The sequence below is a fragment of the Molothrus aeneus genome, chromosome 10 (assembly GCF_037042795.1).
Source record: "Molothrus aeneus isolate 106 chromosome 10, BPBGC_Maene_1.0, whole genome shotgun sequence".
Taxonomy (NCBI): Eukaryota; Metazoa; Chordata; class Aves; order Passeriformes; family Icteridae; genus Molothrus; species Molothrus aeneus.
Window position 1 is genome coordinate 10,794,527 of NC_089655.1, and position 20,322 is coordinate 10,814,848.

A 20,322-nucleotide genomic window follows, 5' to 3' on the forward strand; every position below is an offset into this window, starting at 1 on the left:
AAGCATTACAGATGCTTTAGTGAGAGTGAGTTCAAGTGAGCACAAGAAAAAGGGGACGGGGCAAAGAAAGCACAGGAGGAAATGGTGAGACAGGAAAATAGAGCGTGTCATTAATTTAAAAATGAAGGCCAGATGGGAGTAGATAAGCTTGCTAAAATTCTAGGCTGTATTTCAGTTTGAAGATAAATCAGTTGATATTGTGACTGGGGAACAACTGAATGGAGAATAAGGGAGTAAAAATAACTAAAGGAGAGGAAGAGAATGGATTGATGAGAGACCAGGAAATTATTTGTCAGTATATTTGGAATTCATCTGTCATTTTGAAGAGTGTGAGTGGAGTAGGATAAGGTATTATGGAGGGCAGTAAACTTTTCATTAGTTTAACACAAAGCCCTAGATATTTTGGAATTTAAAGAAATCCTAGAAAGCATTAAGTTGCATACTAATAAAAACATGATTTTGGCATAATGCAGTAAACTATGAGAACAAGTAAAGCCATGCTCCCTTTCTCTCATTTCAGCAGTATACCTAGGGAATTAAAAATTTGCCTAAATAATACGAGTTTTTATTTCCAGAGTAATTTATGTATATACTGGAATGCTGCTCTCTGTGGGATTATCAAGTAGCATATTCAGATTTCTGAACAGAAGAAATAGAACAGTCTCTCCACTCAGGACTGGAAAGTGGAATGTGGGTGCTCTGTGTGTCCATGCCATGCAGTGCATCCTTGCAGGCTGAACTCAGCAGGTGTCTGCATTGTTACCCCAAGCATGGCATTTCTCTGACTGGAGTTGTGAGCATAAATCCTGCTCTCCAGGAGATCCAGACTCTTTCAATGTGCATTTCAGAGGATTTTAGACTGTTCACTAGGTGCTATTCTTACGTCCTGTAACAGAAGTCCTGACGTGGACACCACCGTTGAGCACTGTGTGTGTTTTCCCGATGCTTTGGCAGCGAGCTGCTGTTCTGTGCAGCGTCCCGGCGCCAGTCCCGCCTGCGATCGATCCCCGGCCGCTGTTTCGGACGGGCCCGCCTCAAATCCCGAGCGCTGCGGGGCGCGGCGGCCGCCAGAGGGCGCCCCGGGGCAGGGCCGCTGTCAGCGCGCCTCGGGACAGCCAGGGAACGGCTGGGACAATCCAGAGCCCCCTAGGGAACGGCTGGGATAACCCAGAGCCCCCTAGGGAACGGCTGGGATAACCCAGAGCCAGGGAACGGCTGGGATAACCCAGAGCCCCCTAGGGAACGGCTGGGATAACCCAGAGCCAGGGAACGGCTGGGATAACCCAGAGCCCCCTAGGGAACGGCTGGGATAACCCAGAACCCCCTAGGGAACGGCTGGGATAACCCAGAGCCAGGGAACGGCTGGGATAACCCAGAGCCCCCTAGGGAACGGCTGGGACAATCCAGAGCCCCCTAGGGAACGGCTGGGATAACCCAGAGCCAGGGAATGGCTGGGATAACCCAGAGCCCCCTAGGGAACGGCTGGGATAACCCAGAGCCAGGGAACGGCTGGGATAACCCAGAGCCCCCTAGGGAACGGCTGGGATAACCCAGAGCCCCCTAGGGAACGGCTGGGATAACCCAGAGCCAGGGAACGGCTGGGATAACCCAGAGCCCCCTAGGGAATGGCTGGGATAACCCAGAGCCCCCTAGGGAACGGCTGGGATAACCCAGAGCCCCCTAGGGAACGGCTGGGATAACCCAGAGCCAGGGAACGGCTGGGATAACCCAGAGCCCCCTAGGGAATGGCTGGGATAACCCAGAGCCCCCTAGGGAACGGCTGGGATAACCCAGAGCCCCCTAGGGAACGGCTGGGATAACCCAGAGCCAGGGAACGGCTGGGATAACCCAGAGCCCCCTAGGGAATGGCTGGGATAACCCAGAGCCCCCTAGGGAACGGCTGGGATAACCCAGAGCCCCCTAGGGAACGGCTGGGATAACCCAGAGCCAGGGAACGGCTGGGATAACCCAGAGCCCCCTAGGGAACGGCTGGGATAACCCAGAGCCAGGGAATGGCTGGGACAATCCAGAGCCAGGGAATGACCAGGATTATCCAGAGCCACAGGAATGGCTGGGATAATCAGCTTTGCTTTTCTTCTTGTATTTTTTAATAGAGCACTGTGTTTGGAAATAAAAATATGCAATACTAAAAACTAGTATATATTGTTTTAACTTCATTAAAAACTTCACCATTCATGGTGTCCTTATTTCATGGGCAAAGAAGATTGGTGAGAGCAGAGAGTAAGCAGAAATGTAAAGAGAACTTTTAAGAGGCTCATACATTTTCATTTCAGCACTTATACACATTTTTCCCCAATAATCTCTCCTTTTGCTCTGCTAGAATGTGCTAGGATGTTGTGTATGCCTGCATAAGAACAACCAGGACCACACGTACTCTGAGACAGCTTTGCTGTAGGCAGTGAGGGAAGCAGTTCCAGCTACATCTGCAGTGTGTAACACAAGTTACACCAGGAGTTTTGCTTTTCTATTTCTGTTACCACTTGCATTGGAGTCATTGAGTACAACTGCACTTAGGCTCCTGCAACTGCACCTGGAAAGAAAAGTGGAACATTTGTGGGGAAAATTAATGTTTCTGTGTTCTTGTATGAAAGAACATTCTTCTATGTTCTTGTTCTACAATGAGTAGATAATATATCACACAGAGTATCTTCCTATTTTTTCTTTGTGATGGTTCTGTTATCTAACAGATTACATCTTTTTTTTTCTTCCTTATATTATTTCCACCTGATTCTGTTTATGGAGTCATTTTCTTCCTTATGTTATTTCCACCTGAAAGTCATTCTGAAAGCAGGAAGCATCCCCCAAGAAACAGTACATCTTACAGTACATCTGAAAGTCTTCTAAAATCACATTTCTGTTCAAACCCCAAGGACTCTTTTACTTACCTTGAGAACAGATTTTATTTCTGAGGTGATTTTTACATACTGACAAGGTTTTGGCATCAGTTTACACAGCTTGGTTGATTTCAGAGCAGCTGTATGAATTACACACCAGGAAAGTACGTGGCATGACAGCTGCTTTTTTTTTTTTTTTTTTTCAGTGGCAGAAAGGCCTTGGATATTATACCAAAAATAGCTTCTCAGATTTTTCACAGAAAAACATGTGGTATCTTGCACTGGCAACCCTGGGCAAAACTTCTGATCTCCTGTGAGTTTAACTATCACTGCATCTTTCAAAATGCGTGGGCAGCTTGCACTGCAAGTGACCTTCATACAAGGCCTCTGTGCTGTCTAAACACATTTTGTGGAGTAGAATAATCAGCAGTGAGTAAGCCAAATGATGATTTTAAGCCTCTACTTTCTCTTACAAGTAGCTACGTGACAGCAATGTGCCCTGGGAAGCTCTTGTGGAGAGGCTGCGTGACACAGCCCCACCTGAAATGAAAGAGCCCCCCAGGAATTGGGCTGGGAACCTTCGCACACAGAAATGTCAGCCACGGCTCCAAAGGGGGCAGGAGCAAAGTACCAAGAACGAAAAACTAGCTGAATAAAGGGGCATGTTCCATTGAAGTAATTGTTGTAAGGCATGGCTGTTTATTGGGTCAGACATACGGACTTTTCTTCTTTACTACAGAAAACAGACTTTTTAAGGATTGAAAGAGGAAAAATAAAATATGTTTTACCAGGAGCAACATGTAAATACTACAATGTTTAATAGGTTGGGTATCCTGAAATTTTGTTTTATCAGCATCATAGCAGTTACTGCAATAGAACAGGTTGTAGCTACTTTGTATTCCTTCATTCTGATTTCTCTGTTTTGTATCTATGCTACAGGTACTCCATGGCTTATAGGAGATGCTGTGGCATTGTCATTTATAGAGGGTAATTAATACATCATTTACAATTTACTAGATCTAGGACCCGAGTATTAAACCAGTGATCTCAGTATTTGGATATACTAGTTTCATATTTGAAGAGTGTAAGGAGTTTACAATTTTTAACATGTCAAGTATTAAACTTGAATTTTATAAATTGATTAAAAACTATGAATACAGGGTTCTTGTATAATTCTGTTTCTTTATAAACCAGTACTTTAATACTTAAATATTAATTGATTTATATTAAGGATTTTTTGTTCTAGAACTATATACCAAAATGCTGGAAACATTCAGTGACTGTTGATCTTTATGTATATGAAGCACTTCCATATATATTCTTTCGTCTTTGTGATTATTTCTTTTTAGGATAATGACAAATACAAATTCCATTGTGTGGCTAAAATACTATACTAACTTAATAAATGGACAGAAAGTGTATTTTTGGGTAATGTAAGTTTATTCCCAACATATGGCCCTGTAAGAACCTCTATAGAAAGATCTATTGCAGATATCACAAGTGAACAACATATTTTTCATTACTGTAATATGCAAATATCATTGCTTTTGACAAAAGACAAAGTGAGGATCTATGTATGAAGGATACATATCTTTCAAAAAAAAAAAAAAGCTCAGATCAAATGAGCCATCAGCAGCATTCCCACCAAGAAGACATTTAACCTGTAACAAAGAACTGATGTGAAAATTTACATGTACATTTTCTCCAATAACAAAAGCTGGTTTTAAGTTACTGACTGTGTGTTCACACCATGTGTTGCAGTTCAGTGCCACCTCAGTTGTCTTATGTGAATTTTAAAGGCCATACATAACTACCCTATATGATTGCACTGATGTAAATCTTAAACTAATTCAGGGTTTCTTAAGGTTTTATTTTTTAACTTGACTCACTTCAGTGATCTTTAAGGAATACTTTAAAGTATGTCCCTGACAAGAGTCGTAGAAGTGCAACACTAAGAAGCTGGTGAATTGCAATATAGAAAAATACACATTCAGAACTTACTTTTTGTTAACCAACCTTGCAGCTAGAAAGATAAGGATATTGATATTGTTGTGTACTGAACTATTTCCCAACAGTTCTTCGATATAATGGAATAGTTCCAATTGCTTTTTAAGGAATTCCAGCATCACGTAGAAATATTAAACTAAGAACCTGATTCGTCATGCAAAGAACTTTAATAAAGCTAAGAGGATGAAAGCTTACAGTGGTTCTTATTTGATAGGAAAATTAACATCAAACTCACTTCTCAAAGCTGAAAAAACTATGCCCTCAACCGCCATACATCACCTTCTGCACTGGTTACCAGATCCTTAACGTTAAGAAAATTTATTTTAATATTTTAAATGCTCTTTTGCTACTCCATGGTCTGCAGTATCTAATTTTCTAGGGAATAAATTTCTCAAACATGACGAATCTTAGTCAGTTCATGATACATTACAAGCAGCAACACAACTGCTCATATGTAACAAAGTTGATGAACAATTAAATTAAATTATAACAAAATTTAGTGTGCTGTAGTAGAGTTCATTCCCATGGAAAAAGTCAGTGGCAATGTTATTAAATTCTACAATAACTTTAATTAGGTAAAGGGGCCAAAGAACTCAAACTGTTTCTGGAAACATTTTCCAGTCACAATGATATTTTCAATATGTTTCCTGTTTCTTCCTTTATGGGTTTTTTCTTCAGGTGCATTAAGTGTCAAAGCATTTAAAATGCAGCCTGTATACTGAGGGTGGCTACTTTAGATGCAGTTGATACTTTAAAAAACAAAATTGAAAATCGTTGAAGTAGAATCACAGAATATACTGGGTTGGGAAGGACCTATTGAGTCCAACTGAATCATTTCAGAAATATATGAGAACTTTTCTTCAGATTTGCATCACAGAAATAGTAATTTTAGTATGCTGAATTAATTGAATTATTATAGTAGCATTTCAACAGTATTTGAGTAGCCAGGCAAGAAATACAATCATTTTCTAATACCCAGTAACTAATCTTTCATCAGATTGAATACACAGTAGAAAGGACTTTTATAAATAATTCTTGTCCTGACCAAATTCTCTCACAGGACTAGTGTAAATCAGAGTAACTGCACTGCAGTCAGTGGATTTTCACCAATGGTTAATGGTGAAATATTAAAAGAGAAGCAAGGGTAAGTATTCTTATCATTGTTCTAATATTGATTAACTAGCAGTGTACTTTTAATCACTGTATTTGGCAGTTCTAAAGTAAAATATCTTAACTAATTTTAAAAGCACATTTCCAATAATTTATAAGCCTTATGGAGCACGTTTGCTTTTCACTTAAGTGCAGCTAAATGTGGTTAGTTCTATAAGAAAAAACATCTTCATACTGTCACACAAGAGAAACACAAAACCAAAAAAGTTCTGTAAAAAAGTTCTGGAATTTTTTCTATACTTGTGCTTCTTCTGTAGATTTGTGTCTTGACTGTTTCTTTTGAATACAAGGTTGTATAAGTAAAAATATTATTCCCACCATGTATAGCAATCCAGCTATGTAAAAAGAAAAATCGTATTTTTGTGTGATGTCATAGATCCAACCTGGAAAATAAGAACAGAACATGTTTGTTACAAAGTTTGCCAAAAAGGTACATTTCATGAGAAAATTCAAAAAATACTTCACATTTCTTTCATGACATTTCTGTCAAATCTATAGATGCTTTGTGGAAAAACAGTATTTTTCAAATACATTATCACAGGTTTGATTTTAAAATCAACATTTTGTAATCCCAAACCAATTAGTTCCTCCTCCCTATCACTGCCTCTGTAAAATGCCCAATACTGGGTATTTAAAATGCTATGGCTTGTGCAAGCAAACACATTCCCCATAACTGTCTCTAAGCCTCACATACCAATACAAGACTGTTCAAGAGATACAATCTCAATACTGCAATGACTCTCATTCCAGCCTCAATTCCTTTGCAAAAACACATTAAAGTTACTTCTTCATTAAAGTTACTCATTCATTACTTCGGGAAGGTTTGAGAACCCAAATAAGCCAAACTCCCTCACTCCACGTTGGCTGCATTGCGATGTACCCACAAGATCAGAAGCTCTCTTTACATCAGCTGCTTGCATCCAATTTGCTTCTTAACCAAAGACCAAATTCAGAGACTGGTTTAGCACAGACTGGGAGGTGCTGAGGGAACGTGGCAGAGTAAAACACTGCTACTTTCAGGGGGCACTGAGAGAGCTTTCTTCTCGCTCGTGTCACTCACCCAGGGGTGGGGAGAGAAGGGGCTCTCGCTTTCCTGGGCTGCTCATGCTGCTGCTGCCTTCCCTTCAGCCTAGAGCTGCCCTGGCTGACTAAGGCCATGACTCCCAAATTTCTCATAGCTTTCTTCTCAGCAGCACCTCTGTAAAAGAGAGCTGGAGTCTGATATAGTACTGACAATCAGTACCTGTATCTCTTCTGTATTCCCCCACCTCTTTCTATGAGGAAATTTATAATGAATGTGTGTTTAAACCTAAGTAACTCTAGGGACAGCATACATGCACTTCTCCCTTCTACTGGGGATGGCAGAGGTTGTGAGCTGTAAATCTGTACAGTGTAAATCTTGATGTTATGTCCATTCTGGAGCAGCTGTGATTTTGTTAACTACACATGCTCATAGTATAAGAATGTTTAATAATACAAATAGTCACACGGTCATTACACAAACATCTGTTGGTTAGCAACTTGAACTTTTTACCTGCAAAGGGTGGTCCAAACAAAGCAGATATTCCATTGGCACAAATGATGATGCCATAGGCATTTGCAAGGTGTTTAGTTCCAACTAAATCTTCAGTCACAACAGGCATTAGAGAAAAATAGCCACTAGAAAATCCTATTAGAGCACAAACCACAGCCAGGCCAATGTATGTCTGCATTAGTGGCAAAGTAAGAATGCAGGTGACCAGGGTAAAGTTAGCCATGAGGAAGACATTCCATGTGCTGATGCATGGCAGATCAGAGATGATTCCAAGGATCACCTTACCAAAAATATGAACAATGGCTATAATGGATGTCAAAGGAAAAACATTGTCCTGCCTAGATAATTTGTACTGCTTGACTATTTCTGGAAGGTGAATAAAGGGAATGACAAAGCTGCTATAGGCAAACAAAGCCCAAATGATAAAGGCCACAAATACTCTATTGGTAAACAGTGATGCAGCTCCAAAGTAGCTGGAGTACCAGAGTGCAAAGCCCTTCCTGACTGTAACTGTCAGCTGGCTCACTGTCTTAAAGAGGCGCAGTCCATACATGCTCCTTCCACTTCCAGATTTACCTCCAATTTCTATGTGCTGCACACTGCCAAGCACTTCTTCATTTGCTGTCTCTTCTTTTTTCTCTGGTTCTTCCCCAAGGACTCCATTAGATTTTATAGTCTCTGTAGACTGGGACAGAGCTTTTGCCCGATTTTCTTCACTATCATTTCCCACCACATATTTTTCACGGAGCTCTTTGGGGGAGAGTGGTCTCATAAGTGCCCCACAGACACAAAGGTTCAGGGAAATGGCCCCCTGGATGAACATGGCATTCCTCCACCCAAATTCAGTGCAGAGATACTTCAGTAAGGCAGTCATTAGGAAAGCTCCAAACCCTGTTCCCGTGGTACTGAGCCCTTGTGCAAGTGCTCTTCTGTTCTGAAAATATTGCCCTACCATGACCACTGCAGGCAGATAAACCATGCCACTTCCAATACCTATAAAAAAAATAAATAAATCTGAACTGTTTGCCAACAACATAAAAAGCAATGAAAAAAATCCGTTTTATTCCTCATTTTTGTGTAAGCATCGTAGTAACACCAATAATAGATTTTCAATTCTGATGTTAGCTTTCATTTCCGTTTCATAGTGTTTTCCAAAATCTGCAATATTCATTCTAGAGAGAATGCAACACTGATATTTATTGCCAGAAAAACTAAACACATGGAATACAAAACCTTTATCTCAAGTCAGCATGACAACACTGAAAGTTACAAATGTCCCACAACCAATCAGTGACAGTTACTATGGGGACAAACATAGACACAGCCTATTTTGAAATATCTGCAATTATAATACCCACATCTGATGGTATCAGTGACCACAACTGCTTAGTGAGCGCATCTTGTTGCTTTCACCTAAGTTCCCCAGCAATGAAGATTCACACAGAGTTCCTGTCCTTGTTCAGTTACTGGAGCCACAGTGACCTTGACATGTATTTGAGGAGTCAGCACATGGGGTTACTGCAATGGTGGGACCTCAGGTGGCTTCCAGGTTGGTTCTCTTTGGGCAGTCCAGGGAGGGCACACAGTAGCTGCTCAGTCTTACAAGGCAGATCTCTAATTCTGTTGAAAACCCTTCACCTGTAGTTAAAAACCAGGCTGGGTATTCATGGCATATACTTCAAGCAGAAAGCGATGAATTGTGCAAGCACATCATTAGAGGTAACAGTTCACCATTTTTTCTTACAGCATATTCTTCATAGAGGGATTTGGATTGGAACAGGTGTAGGCAGAAGATGCTTCCCAACTCACTGTGATTGTAATTCAGAAGTGTTTTGTGACTTAGAAGTTTTCCTAAATAGGTGCTAACATAGCTGCATGCAGCTACAGCATGATCTAGCTGCAGCTAGGCCAGAGAAAGATGTGATTCCAAAAAAGCCCGAAAAAAAAGCCCTTAAATGTCACAACAGTGACGCTGACCAGAGCTGACCTATTTTGCTTGTTAGAATTATTTCTTTCTTACCTAGGCAAATATACAAATTGGGCTTTTATTTTTGGGCTTTCATTTTGCACCAGTGTCCCTCCCCACACCCAACCACAGACTCGGGGAGACCTCTCTGTCCCTCAGGAGAGCCGCTGCTCCTGGGGCTGCTGCCGTGAGGAGCTAGCCCGGGCGCTGCCAGGGCAGCCGCTGCTCCCGGGGCTGCTGCCGTGAGGAGCCAGCCCGGGCGCTGCCAGGGGAGCCCCTGCTCCTGGGGCTGCTGCCGTGAGGAGCCAGCCCGGGCGCTGCCAGGGCAGCCGCTGCTCCCGGGGCTGCTGCCGTGAGGAGCCAGCCCGGGCGCTGCCAGGGCAGCCGCTGCTCCTGGGGCTGCTGCCGTGAGGAGCCAGCCCGGGCGCTGCCAGGGCAGCCGCTGCTCCTGGGGCTGCTGCCGTGAGGAGCCAGCCCGGGCGCTGCCAGGGCAGCCGCTCGCTGCTCCTGGGGCTGCTGCCGTGAGGAGCCAGCCCGGGCGCTGCCAGGGCAGCCGCTGCTCCTGGGGCTGCTGCCGTGAGGAGCCAGCCCGGGCGCTGCCAGGGCAGCCGCTCGCTGCTCCTGGGGCTGCTGCCGTGAGGAGCCAGCCCGGGCGCTGCCAGGGCAGCCGGCTGCCAGGAGCTGTGGAGCCCTGAGGGAAGGGGCCCTCGGCAATGTGCTGAGGGTGGCTGCAATGGAGAGATGAAGTTGGGATCGGAGGGATGGCCTGAAGGCAGCAGCCATGAGCAGGCCCACAGGCACAGCGAGGAGGCCCAGAGGTGATGGCAGCAAGAGGTGGCCACTGCAAGGGAAAAGCAGCTTTCCAGGGGCAGCCATGAGAACATGGAGAGAATTCCCTGGATGGGCCGGGACTGGGCATGGTGAGTGAGGGGATGGGAGTGAGCGGGCAGGACCGAGAGTGAGTGATCAGCTCGTGAGGGAGGGACAGTGAGCAGAAATTCTGAAAAAGGCAGGATCCTCTCTGTGATCATTGTTCTTTGTTCAGGAATTTACAATATTACTGAAGTCTATGGTAAGGTGGTGTAAAGAGTCATCAGAGTGATCTTTGATAAGCTCAGTGTTTCTCCATCCAGAAAGCTAGATAAAAATTTATGTATAGAAATTCTTTCCTGTGGCAAGGAGAGGAGTTAGCTAGATATGAAATTCATCTTTAAATTTTACTTGTCAGAGTTTGGGTTACAGTAACTCCCCTAATTAAAAATGCCCTCTAATATATTTACTTGGGTGAAACTGATAGAAGTTACACCTTCACATGGCAAATTTAAACAACAACAGAAGTCACTGGGCCCAATCCACTGAATAAATAAGTTTCCTAAAAAGATAACAGGCTGTAAAAAGTGTGAAAGTTGAGCTGGAATAACTTTACAGTCTACCTTCCCTATTTACTCACTCAAATAAGCTTCAAAGTAATCAAAAATAATTGAAAGAACCTTCAGACATTAGTGTAGCTCTCACCAGCTGTCACTCCAAAGGTGAGGAAGAGGTAGTGCACATTTGAGGCATAGGCACTCAGTATCCAACCCAGGGCATTCAGGATCCCTCCAATTATGGCTGTCATGCGGCACCCACACATGCTGATGAATAAACCAATAAAAGGACCTGTTGAAAAACATGAAAGAAATGATAAATTATGTATTTAATTCTTTATGCTCTAATAATTTTTCACCTTAAGTTTCTTAAGGTTATAAACAAAATGTTAAAACATCAAGCAACTCGTGCAAGTCAGTTTATTTTTCATATTATCTCTTAAAATCATGGAAAGAGAAATACAACCAACTGATTAAATACTTAGCAAATACCTGCAAGACCTACAATCAGTGGCCCCATGAAGAAGAGACAGTTTAAAGAGAGGAATCAGATGAAACTCTTGTTCCCCATGCTGATGCTCTATAAGTGCAAGACTTTTTCACAAGTAACCAGAAGTTTAGCATTTTATCTTGTTTGCAGTAGAATAGTTTAGGCAGATATAAACATAACTTTTTTCAGTCTTCATTTAGGCAGTCATACGTGTGTATATACATATATACACAAACATTTCCTCCAGATACTATTTTGGGTTGATCCAAGTACAACTGAAAAAATACATTTTCATTCAGCTGCCAAACTGAAATACAAACTGTGTGAATTCAAGATTTTCTCCTCACAGATGCAGCAGGGGGAGGACTCCAAGCTTCACAGATCATGTTTTCTTAATTCTAGTCAGACCTGGAAGTCACAGCCCTCCTTTCCTGCTCATGCAGTCTGCTGGGCTAACTGTCTTCCCTGTCATCTTCCCTGTTATTCCCTTTCTCCATCTACATTGTAAAATTTGTCCTGGTGACTTTAAAAGGTCAGTTTGGGACAACCATAAGAAAATACTTTAGGGATGAATGGCAAACATATTCTAAAAATATATCTAGTTTTAAAATACGTCATGCTGGCACATACCTACAATAAGTGTGATGCCCATGCTGAGGGAGCTAACCCATGCTGTTAAGCCACGACTTTGATTAAACTCTTCAAGCCATTCCATGTTGAGTATTCCAAGGGCCATTTGGGAGCCCATGATGAGTATGTGCACAAGGAAAGAGGAAAGTACAATCATCCAAGCCCATCCTCCATCGATGTTTGGATTAGGTTTAATTGGCTTACTTCCAACTTTGGAGTCATCTCCAAAATCATATCCAATATCCTCTCGACTAGCATACATTTTCTCCACAGTATTCTGAAGCAAATGCAGTAAATACCTAAAAGTACATACAAAATAATCCGATTTTGTGGTTTGGTTATGGTGAATGCCATAAATCACTATCATATTTCACCACTGTAGTTAGTGCAGTTGTAGTGAACACTGTGACTTCATTGTTCAAATGTAAAATGCTTAGGAAATTGTCCAATTAATTTATTTCTTTGTGTAACTTGTTATCATGGCTGTCTATGCAGGACTATTTACAGGCTGACAGTAGGCTGCACTATTTCCATTACTATATATTTTACTTACTTTTAGGTGGCTGAAAGCCCTCACTCTTCATGGGTTGACTGTGGTCACAAAAAAGATTGGTCTCTCTCTGTATATTACTTCTCTGTGTCACCTTCTGCTGTCCCAGTAAGATGATGTGCCTTTGTGTTCCAGTTCATAAAGCTTGGAGTAAAGAAGCAGCAGGTAGATGAAGTTACCACATCTTTTCAGAGGAAACCAGTTTGGGGATGTATTTCTTCCTTAGCAGTGGAAGGACAAAATGAAGACAGCAAAAGATAAGGAATTCAGATTCTTAATTTTCAAAATGTTTTGCTTACATAAATCACAACAAGGCAATTGTTACTGCCTCTCTTTTTAATAGAGTCAACATGACAACAGTTTGCTATTATGTGCTCAGTTTCCATAGTATTAATCCTTATAATCCTACTAAAAACAAAGAATTCTCCCAAATTAATGACAATGCCTATCAGAATCAGACTGAGTGGCAGAGTTACATGCATAGGTGTACATAGGATCGGGTCACACTAGCTTAATTTGATTACTTTGATTTATTCTATTGTTACTCTAAGTCAAGATTGCAACACAAGGTGAAAATAATTTCAAAACCTCTTTTAATTGATTAACAGTCGAGGTGCATAATCCAGTCTTCCCTCCATCTGATTTCTGCAGCAACAGATTCAAATCTTACCCAACTGTGGAGCACCACATAGGTTTCCATGGAGACTAGGAATGCAATGATACAAATTACCAGAGATGGTAATTTTTTGTCTTCTTTTCTTCTCCAGAGAAATAAAAAAGAAACATCAGCTTCACGACAGTGGAAAGGGAAAACAGTTATCAAAAATTGATTTTAAAAGCTTCTTATGTCTCCTGTGAGCTCTCAGAATGTGTGCCTCTGGGCTGGCTCCTCACTGCTGCAAACAGGCAGTAAACAGAAACCCAGATTCTTTAATTCTGTACCAACTCAAGATTTGTCTTTAAATATGTGAGTACATTTTGCTTCTCAAGTTAATACCTTTCCAAACCATTTTGCTTTTTTTTTATTGCTAGATAAACACACAGAGAAGGTGCTGGGGCATTCCACAGTAACCCATAGCTGGAATCAGAGCTGGCCAGTCCCAGACACCAGTGAACACCTGTTGGTAGCAGCCTGGCTGCTGCCTAAGTTCCCTTTCTACTCGAGTGCCACCTGACCCTTCCTGGCAGTGCAGGGAATCAGGTGTAACTAAGGACAGCTTGAGCGTGTAGGTTCTGAGAGCACACTGATCTGCCTCACAAGTGAGCTGCAGCTAAAATATGTTGCACTCCTGGTAGCAAATCTTTCACAGATGGATGTTCTGTAGTAAGAACATCCATAAGTTGTCATTTGCCCTAACTTGGCCATGGGAGGTATTGGTGACACAGTGAGGAAGAACAAGAACTGTGCACATTTAACACTTGCTGCACAGACAGATCAGCTGGGATCAACTGATGAGTTGCCAGTGGAAATGGATACTAAAATGCCTTCCAGGCTGTTCCTTTCCAAACTGGGAAACAGAGAATGGGGATAGTGCTTAGAGGTGCTTCTAGAGGTCCTGCAGGGTGTTTGAGGGAGGACGAGCAGCAGGGGAACAAGTCAGAGCCATGCAGCGCTACAGACTGGTTTTTTGACCATAAAAGGACAGTCTGGTCACAATTATTAAATTATATTATTAATTAAATTAAAGAGGATAGCCTTAGTCATAATTATACCTCACCCTTCCTCTGCAAATGATAGGTCTTAAAGATGACATCTCAACCGTTTCCTAATAACATACTGGGAGCCAGATCCTCTGCTGCTGTAGGTTACAGGACTACTTACGGAGGATTCAGCCCACTCACAAGGCAGAGAGAGACTAGGTGCAAAAAGGTGATAAACACAGTGAATAATCATGCTAATGGGAAATAATGAGAAGAGGCAGAATGAAGGAAAATCGCAAGCTGTTGTACATGCTCTGCATAAGATTAATGAAAATGTGTGAGGGATTACAGTGCATCTTAGATAATGGAATACAAAATTATGTAACTGAAGATTCAGAGTCAAGATTAAATGTAAAGGCTCACCTTTCTCTCTTATACTTTTGACTGGTTTTGTGCACACCTGAATCCTGATACTGGATACAAAAAAAATTCTTCTTTGGACAGGAAATAGGCACATCTTTTACATATTTTAAATTATTTGAAGAAAAATAATTGATATTGAGCTGCAAAGTTATGACACTCCTCTTTGCAGTCTTGCTGACAGAATTGGCTTAGATTGAGTAGATGCAAGTTAATGTCATGCTTGTATCAACCCCCACAAATCTTCAGAAAATGCATATATTTTCCATTTGAACTGAATTCTTGCTTATTATTACTTTCACACTATTAACTTTTCATTAAGGTGACAATTTCAGAGTGAATACACTCAAAAGCAGAGGAGGTCATCTCCAATAACTGCACAAACTCAGTCCCTGGATAAAGCAAGGATTGGATGCCTGGATCTCTTCCCCAGGACAGTCTGATCATCCCATGGCCTGTTGCACCCAGGAGAAAGGCACATACCTGCCTTCAACCTTCTTCCCACACAGCACTGCCAAGAACAGGCTCATGAAAGGCAGAGGAGCCAAATGAACCCTTTGCAATTGTGAAATCCTAGAGAAACTGTAGTGAAAATGACAGCAGCTGATGAAGCCAGCCAGTTTCCCCAACAAGCTAAGCAGGGAAGAGCCACTCACAGTAACAGTGTTTGAATACAGCCCCTCAGGAAGAATTTCATTTAAAGGCAGGGGAATCTGGATTCTTATTTGGTTACCTGTAAAAGAATGAGATTTTTTTTTCCCCCAGAAAAGCTTTTTAGACTAAATGCACACAAAGTATGCAGAGCTCTTAGAAAAATGGCCCAAGCATTAGTGCCTGTGAAGATGCTGAGCTTTTTTGAAAACCTGACTCATGAGCTATTTTAGGGACAAATGCAGGTGCTGCAATAAGACCTAAGTTAGCAGCAAAACACCCAAGTTCTATGTACCATAGTGAAGCTATGGCTCTCTAACTTGTAGGTCAACTAGATCACTGAAAAACATCTGCTCTTGCTATAAAAAGTCCATATGATGAATAATTTACATATATTTGGTCAACTACCTCCAGCATTTGACTGCCTCAGTGTTAAAAAAATATAGAATAAAATTGTACTTTAAAGACAGTTCCAATGGATAACTCATATATGCATTATAACTAGTAATGAGGTTTACTTTGTAATATTCCCAGAAATCATGACACATGTAATTATTTGGTTGCTGAAGGCATACAGAGGAAACATTGTTAAAAACATGGTTTATTTTGGTTGCTATATGTTTCAGCAGTCTGACTTCACCTTGCTAACATGCCTAGCACTTCACCTGTCAGCAGCTGTACGGAGATGTGGACACCGGCCACCTCTGCCAGTCAGAGCCCCAGTGCATAAAAATGCATGCCCAGAAGGGAGCACAAAATCAGGGAAATTAAATGCTTAAAAGGCTAAACTAATTGCCAGGGTCACAAGTTTGCATGAAGTCGGCGGCAGTTCCGTTTCCAGACCGGGGGTGCTGCCCTGCTGCCCCTCCCTGAGGGATGTTTCCGAGCCCTGCTCACGCGGCCTCCCCGGAGACCCCTCGGTGCTGCTGTGCCCCGCTGTGACCCACGCGTGGCGCCCCGTCCCCGGACACAGCAGGAATGGCTCAGACGGTGAACCGTTATCTCCCCTTGGTCCCAAGGGCGTGCACGGCTTGCATCAAGCGTGCACCTCTATTTTGTACAGGCTTACAGCCTGTTTCGGGAGCGGCCCGAAGGCAGGGGATGTACTTTTTTCTCCCAAGAGAACAGCTTTGGGAGCTTCACACCCGACGCCTTCCCAGCACTTCCCAGCGTAGGTTCGGTTCACCTCTGCGAAGCAGAGCTGGGCGGGGACGGCCGCCACCGCCCGGGCGGCGGGGCTGCCACAGGGACAGCTCAGCCGCGGCTGTCCCGCAGCCCGGGGCCGGGGCGGGGGCGCGGGCTCGGCCCGCGGGGGCTGCGGCGGGGCCGGGCGGCGGGGGCGGCGTTCTGGAGGCGGCGCGGCCGCGGCACCGCCCGCCCGCCCGCCGAGCACAAAGGATGACCGCGAGTTACCCCGCTGCGGCAGCCGCGCTCCTGGTCCGCCGCACCTCCGAGGGGCCGCCGCCCCCGGCCCCGGGAGCCCCGCGCCGGGACAGCCCGGGACAGCCCGGGACTGCCCAGCCCCGCACAGCCCAGCCCAGCCCAGCGCGCTTCTGCCGCAGGCGGCGCGGCCGCTCCGCGTTCCCCTCCCGCTCCGGTGCCGCTGCCGTGTGGTGGCTCCCGGCTCCTCCCGAGGTACTCACCGCGCCGAGCTCCGCCAACGCCGCCGTCCCTGAGCGCCTCGGCACCGTGTCCCGCTGTGAGCCCAACCCGCGGCGCTGCTCCGCGCCCCCGGACCCCGGCGGCTGCTGCGGGCTCCGGTGTCCACCTGCGCCCGGCTCCGCTCAGCGCCCGCGCCGGCTCAGCCTCGCCCCTGCTCACCACCCTGGGGCTTATTTTCCATAAGAGTGCGGCACCGGTCTGGGGCCTCCTGCTCCCCAGGCAGCTCGTCCTCTGCACCGCCTTGTCTCCATTCTCTGCAATTTGAAATCTCCACGCTCTTTCATTCCTGCGATACCGGCTAATTCTGGTTTGGCAGAGCAGATTTGCAATCCTCTCACATGCACACTCTTGTGGCTGAACGAAGTTTATTGCTGCACAGGTTATGGCCGGAAATTTACATCCCAGAGAGCTGGAGGATATGATCCAATAAAATCAGCCAGTATCGAGATTTTAACGGCCGTTGAATATGTTTATTTCAGAGTGGCTGGTTGAACTTATGTATCCAAACCACCCTGACAATGCAGTTTGGGAAGTTTACTGTGTGGTACCTTATTTGCACTATAAATAAGTTTCAAAAATATTCCACCCTTGGGAGAAGAGCTGCAAAAATACATTACTTTTTCAGACCAGTATCTGCTCCTCCATTGGATCTTTCTAAGTAACCTGACTAATGAGGTTTACGTTCTGCAATTCGTTGCTCTATTTGCAGTGAATATACCCAGGCTAAGGTGACCATATGCCACCCCATAACTTTCATTCTCAGAGATTCTTGATGTCCTAGCAGTGCACTGAGTAGTATAAATGAAGGCTCTTCAAGAAAACATAAGAAGTATCTTGAGAGGAGACAAAATGAGGAGAGGCCAACAGGAACGTTCTGTGTTACACATACTGCCTATATGCAAAACGTGGCACAGAATCTGTTAGAGAAGAAATGGTCAGAAGAAGGTTAAAAATATTAATTTGGGGCTTTTAAATATTTTTTCTGCATTTTTGCTTGACACTCCTCCATCTACTGATAAATGCAAGTCTGATCTGTTTTTTTCATTTAAAAATGTGCTGATGCTGATTATGGATCTAATTTATCAAATATATCAATATGATATGCTTCTATCTGAGTCGGGTTCAAGTGTGTGGCAGATTATGAACTATTGCTAGGGCTTCAGTCTTTACATAAAACACTACTTTGCGTTATAGTCTTCAAAAAGAAGTTCTTTTGCAGAATAAATAACTAGATTAGTGTCAGAGACTTGTGATTAGGTTTATTTATGTCTCCTTCATAAACAAAACTAGATTTCCATTTTAAAAGACTGTGATAGTACATTGCAAATATGTGTCATTCTACAGTACATGTGTTCCCTGATGATTTAATCTTTTACAATAATACCTTGCCCAACAGTGTATGGGCACTTGTATCCCAGAATTTAATTTATAACTTGGCATTAGCTTTTTGACTGCAGTCTGCTTTCTTAAAAGGCTTAATGCTAGGGGTTTGGCACTTGAAATTAGCTGCTTATTGACTACTGTTAGTACTCAAGTTTGAGACACATACACTTGGATTTATGTATTATCTAACATGCTAACATCCTTTAAGTCTGCTGCAGAAACAGATTTGACTGGCTGTTAACCCAGTGCTTCCAGTACCTGAGTGCCACCTATGTGCTTAAATCCTTGTGCCAACAGAGATTTGATCTGATGGAGAATTTACTCAGCTGTGTCATACTGCTTCAGCAGTTTTGGTTCATATACCACAGGGGTTCTGGGCTATTGTTCTGGATTTATGTTGTCCCTTAGGAAGATGAGTATGTGTGGATCTACTTGAATTGTAACCACTAAACTGTGCAGGTCTAACAGCAAGAGTACGAATTGTGTTCCAAAAGGAAAGAAGTCCATTTTGTAAGAATGGAGAGGACAATCCTATAGTATCAGAAAAAGTCTGCCATTTTTAGGTAAGAAGAATAAGGTGCCTGATCCAGTAAAATAAGAGGTAAACAAAATGTGACAGACTCTGGTACCTTAGAAATCTTTAATCTAAAAGGTACCTTTCTAAGGTAGCTTTTACTGGTACCTTAGAAATCTTAACTGTGTAAAATGCTTGGATGGCAAGCAGAGTAACCCCAAATGAAAAGGAAGGATGATTTACTACTCCCTTAAACATGAAGGTAATTAGATGTCATAGTATAACTTAGAGGCAAAGAGGAGTGGAGGGAGAGACGGAAGAAGGCAGAAGTAGGAAGATTGATAACTCAATTTCCTTTACTGTCTGGGGGTCACTGTGGCAGCATAGCCCTAGAAGTGGTGGATGGAAGGGATCTCTGGGATCCACCCTGTCCAGCCTTCCACTTGAAGCAGGACTGTGACCTGTGGTATTGCAGGTCAGTCATGGCCTTGCTTAAGCTGCCCTTGCTTGAAAGCCTTCAAGGATAGAGACTGGCCAGCCTTTCTGGGCAGTATGTTCCTGTGTAGCACCAGCCATGCTCAATCACATGCATCCAGACACAACTCCAAGGACTCAGCTTGTGACTTTTCCTTCTGGTTTTGCCATTTGCTACTACTGAAAAGAGTCCAGCTCAATAATCTTTGCCACTTCCCTTTGAGTAGTTTTACATTGTCATCAGATATCCCCTTATTTTCTTATCTGCCAGGCAAACCAAGCCCAACTTATTCTAAACTCTTCACAAGTTGTATGCTGTAGGCCATTTGCCATCTTATCCACCCCTCTGCATGTCCCTCTCCTGTTTCTTGACATCCTTCTTGAACTGGGGAACCCCAAACAGGACACATTATCCCAGGTGTGGACTCACTATCACTAAATAAGGAGGGATAATAATCTCCATTCATCTGCTGTCCGTGCTCCCTTCCTAATGTAGCTCAGAGGGTGAAATATTCACAATGAAAACTCGTTGGCTCATGTTCAGCTTAGTGTCCACTGTGACCCCACATTCTCTTCAGCTGTTGCTCTGGCAGCTTGCACGGGAGCCAGGCACTATTCAACTGCATGTGTTCCCTTTGCACTCCTCACCACACTTTGTAAGGTTTCTGTTGCCTCAGTTTTTAAGTATCCCAAAGGCCTCTTGACTGGATCTCCACTTTTGATTTGGAAATCACCTCTTCTAAGTTAGTATTGTCTGAAAATCTCCTGCAGGTGCATCCTATATAATTATTCAAGCTAAAATCAAAGTAAAGAACAATTCTGGTACTAGTATTGACTCTTGAGTGTTCTGCTTGTACTGGTCACCAACTAAACACCGTATTGATTCCTATTCTTCAAGCCCAGGATTCCATGCAGTTTTAACCCATCTCACAGTTCCTTCATTCAGACCATACTCTTCAGCTTCAACCAGTTGCTTAATCCCCCTTGCTTAAAAGGGCAGCTGTGCTG

General features: G+C 43.4%; 1 protein-coding gene and 1 long non-coding RNA gene across 9 annotated transcripts; one reads left to right on the forward strand and one right to left on the reverse strand.

Moving 5' to 3' along the window:
* The first annotated feature begins 3,062 nt into the window (after window positions 1-3,062).
* On the forward strand, window positions 3,063-4,276 carry LOC136560924 (uncharacterized). The gene is made up of 2 exons (XR_010784219.1): window positions 3,063-3,168; window positions 3,335-4,276. It is a non-coding gene; the product is annotated as an uncharacterized lncRNA (long non-coding RNA).
* On the reverse strand, window positions 3,532-17,306 carry SLC16A14 (solute carrier family 16 member 14). Of its 8 annotated transcripts, XM_066557075.1 has the most exons (8): window positions 16,925-17,306; window positions 14,634-14,683; window positions 13,240-13,327; window positions 12,573-12,790; window positions 12,020-12,318; window positions 11,048-11,191; window positions 7,567-8,559; window positions 3,532-6,415 (listed from the first exon to the last, which is right to left on the reverse strand). In XM_066557075.1, the coding sequence occupies exons 5-8, from the start codon at window positions 12,279-12,281 to the stop codon at window positions 6,267-6,269; spliced, it is 1,548 nt and encodes a 515-aa protein (XP_066413172.1). In that variant the 5' UTR covers window positions 12,282-12,318; window positions 12,573-12,790; window positions 13,240-13,327; window positions 14,634-14,683; window positions 16,925-17,306; the 3' UTR covers window positions 3,532-6,266. The 8 variants fall into 8 exon arrangements, with proteins under 8 accessions (XP_066413172.1, XP_066413171.1, XP_066413170.1 ...); XM_066557074.1 differs by lacking the exon at window positions 14,634-14,683; XM_066557073.1 differs by having other exon boundaries at window positions 13,240-14,683.
* Window positions 17,307-20,322: the final 3,016 nt, after the last annotated feature.

Bases quoted from the DNA above. Each gene is read 5' to 3' on its own strand.
- SLC16A14 (XM_066557081.1), bottom strand. From the start codon at position 12,281: ATGTATGCTAGTCGAGAGGATATTGGATATGATTTTGGAGATGACTCC. The intron at 11,192-12,019 runs GTATGTGCCAGC...GTTTTTCAACAG, and splicing joins GGGCATCACACTTATTGTAG to GTCCTTTTATTGGTTTATTC. The intron at 6,416-7,566 runs GTAAAAAGTTCA...CTTATTTTCCAG, and splicing joins GTTTGGACCACCCTTTGCAG to GTTGGATCTATGACATCACA.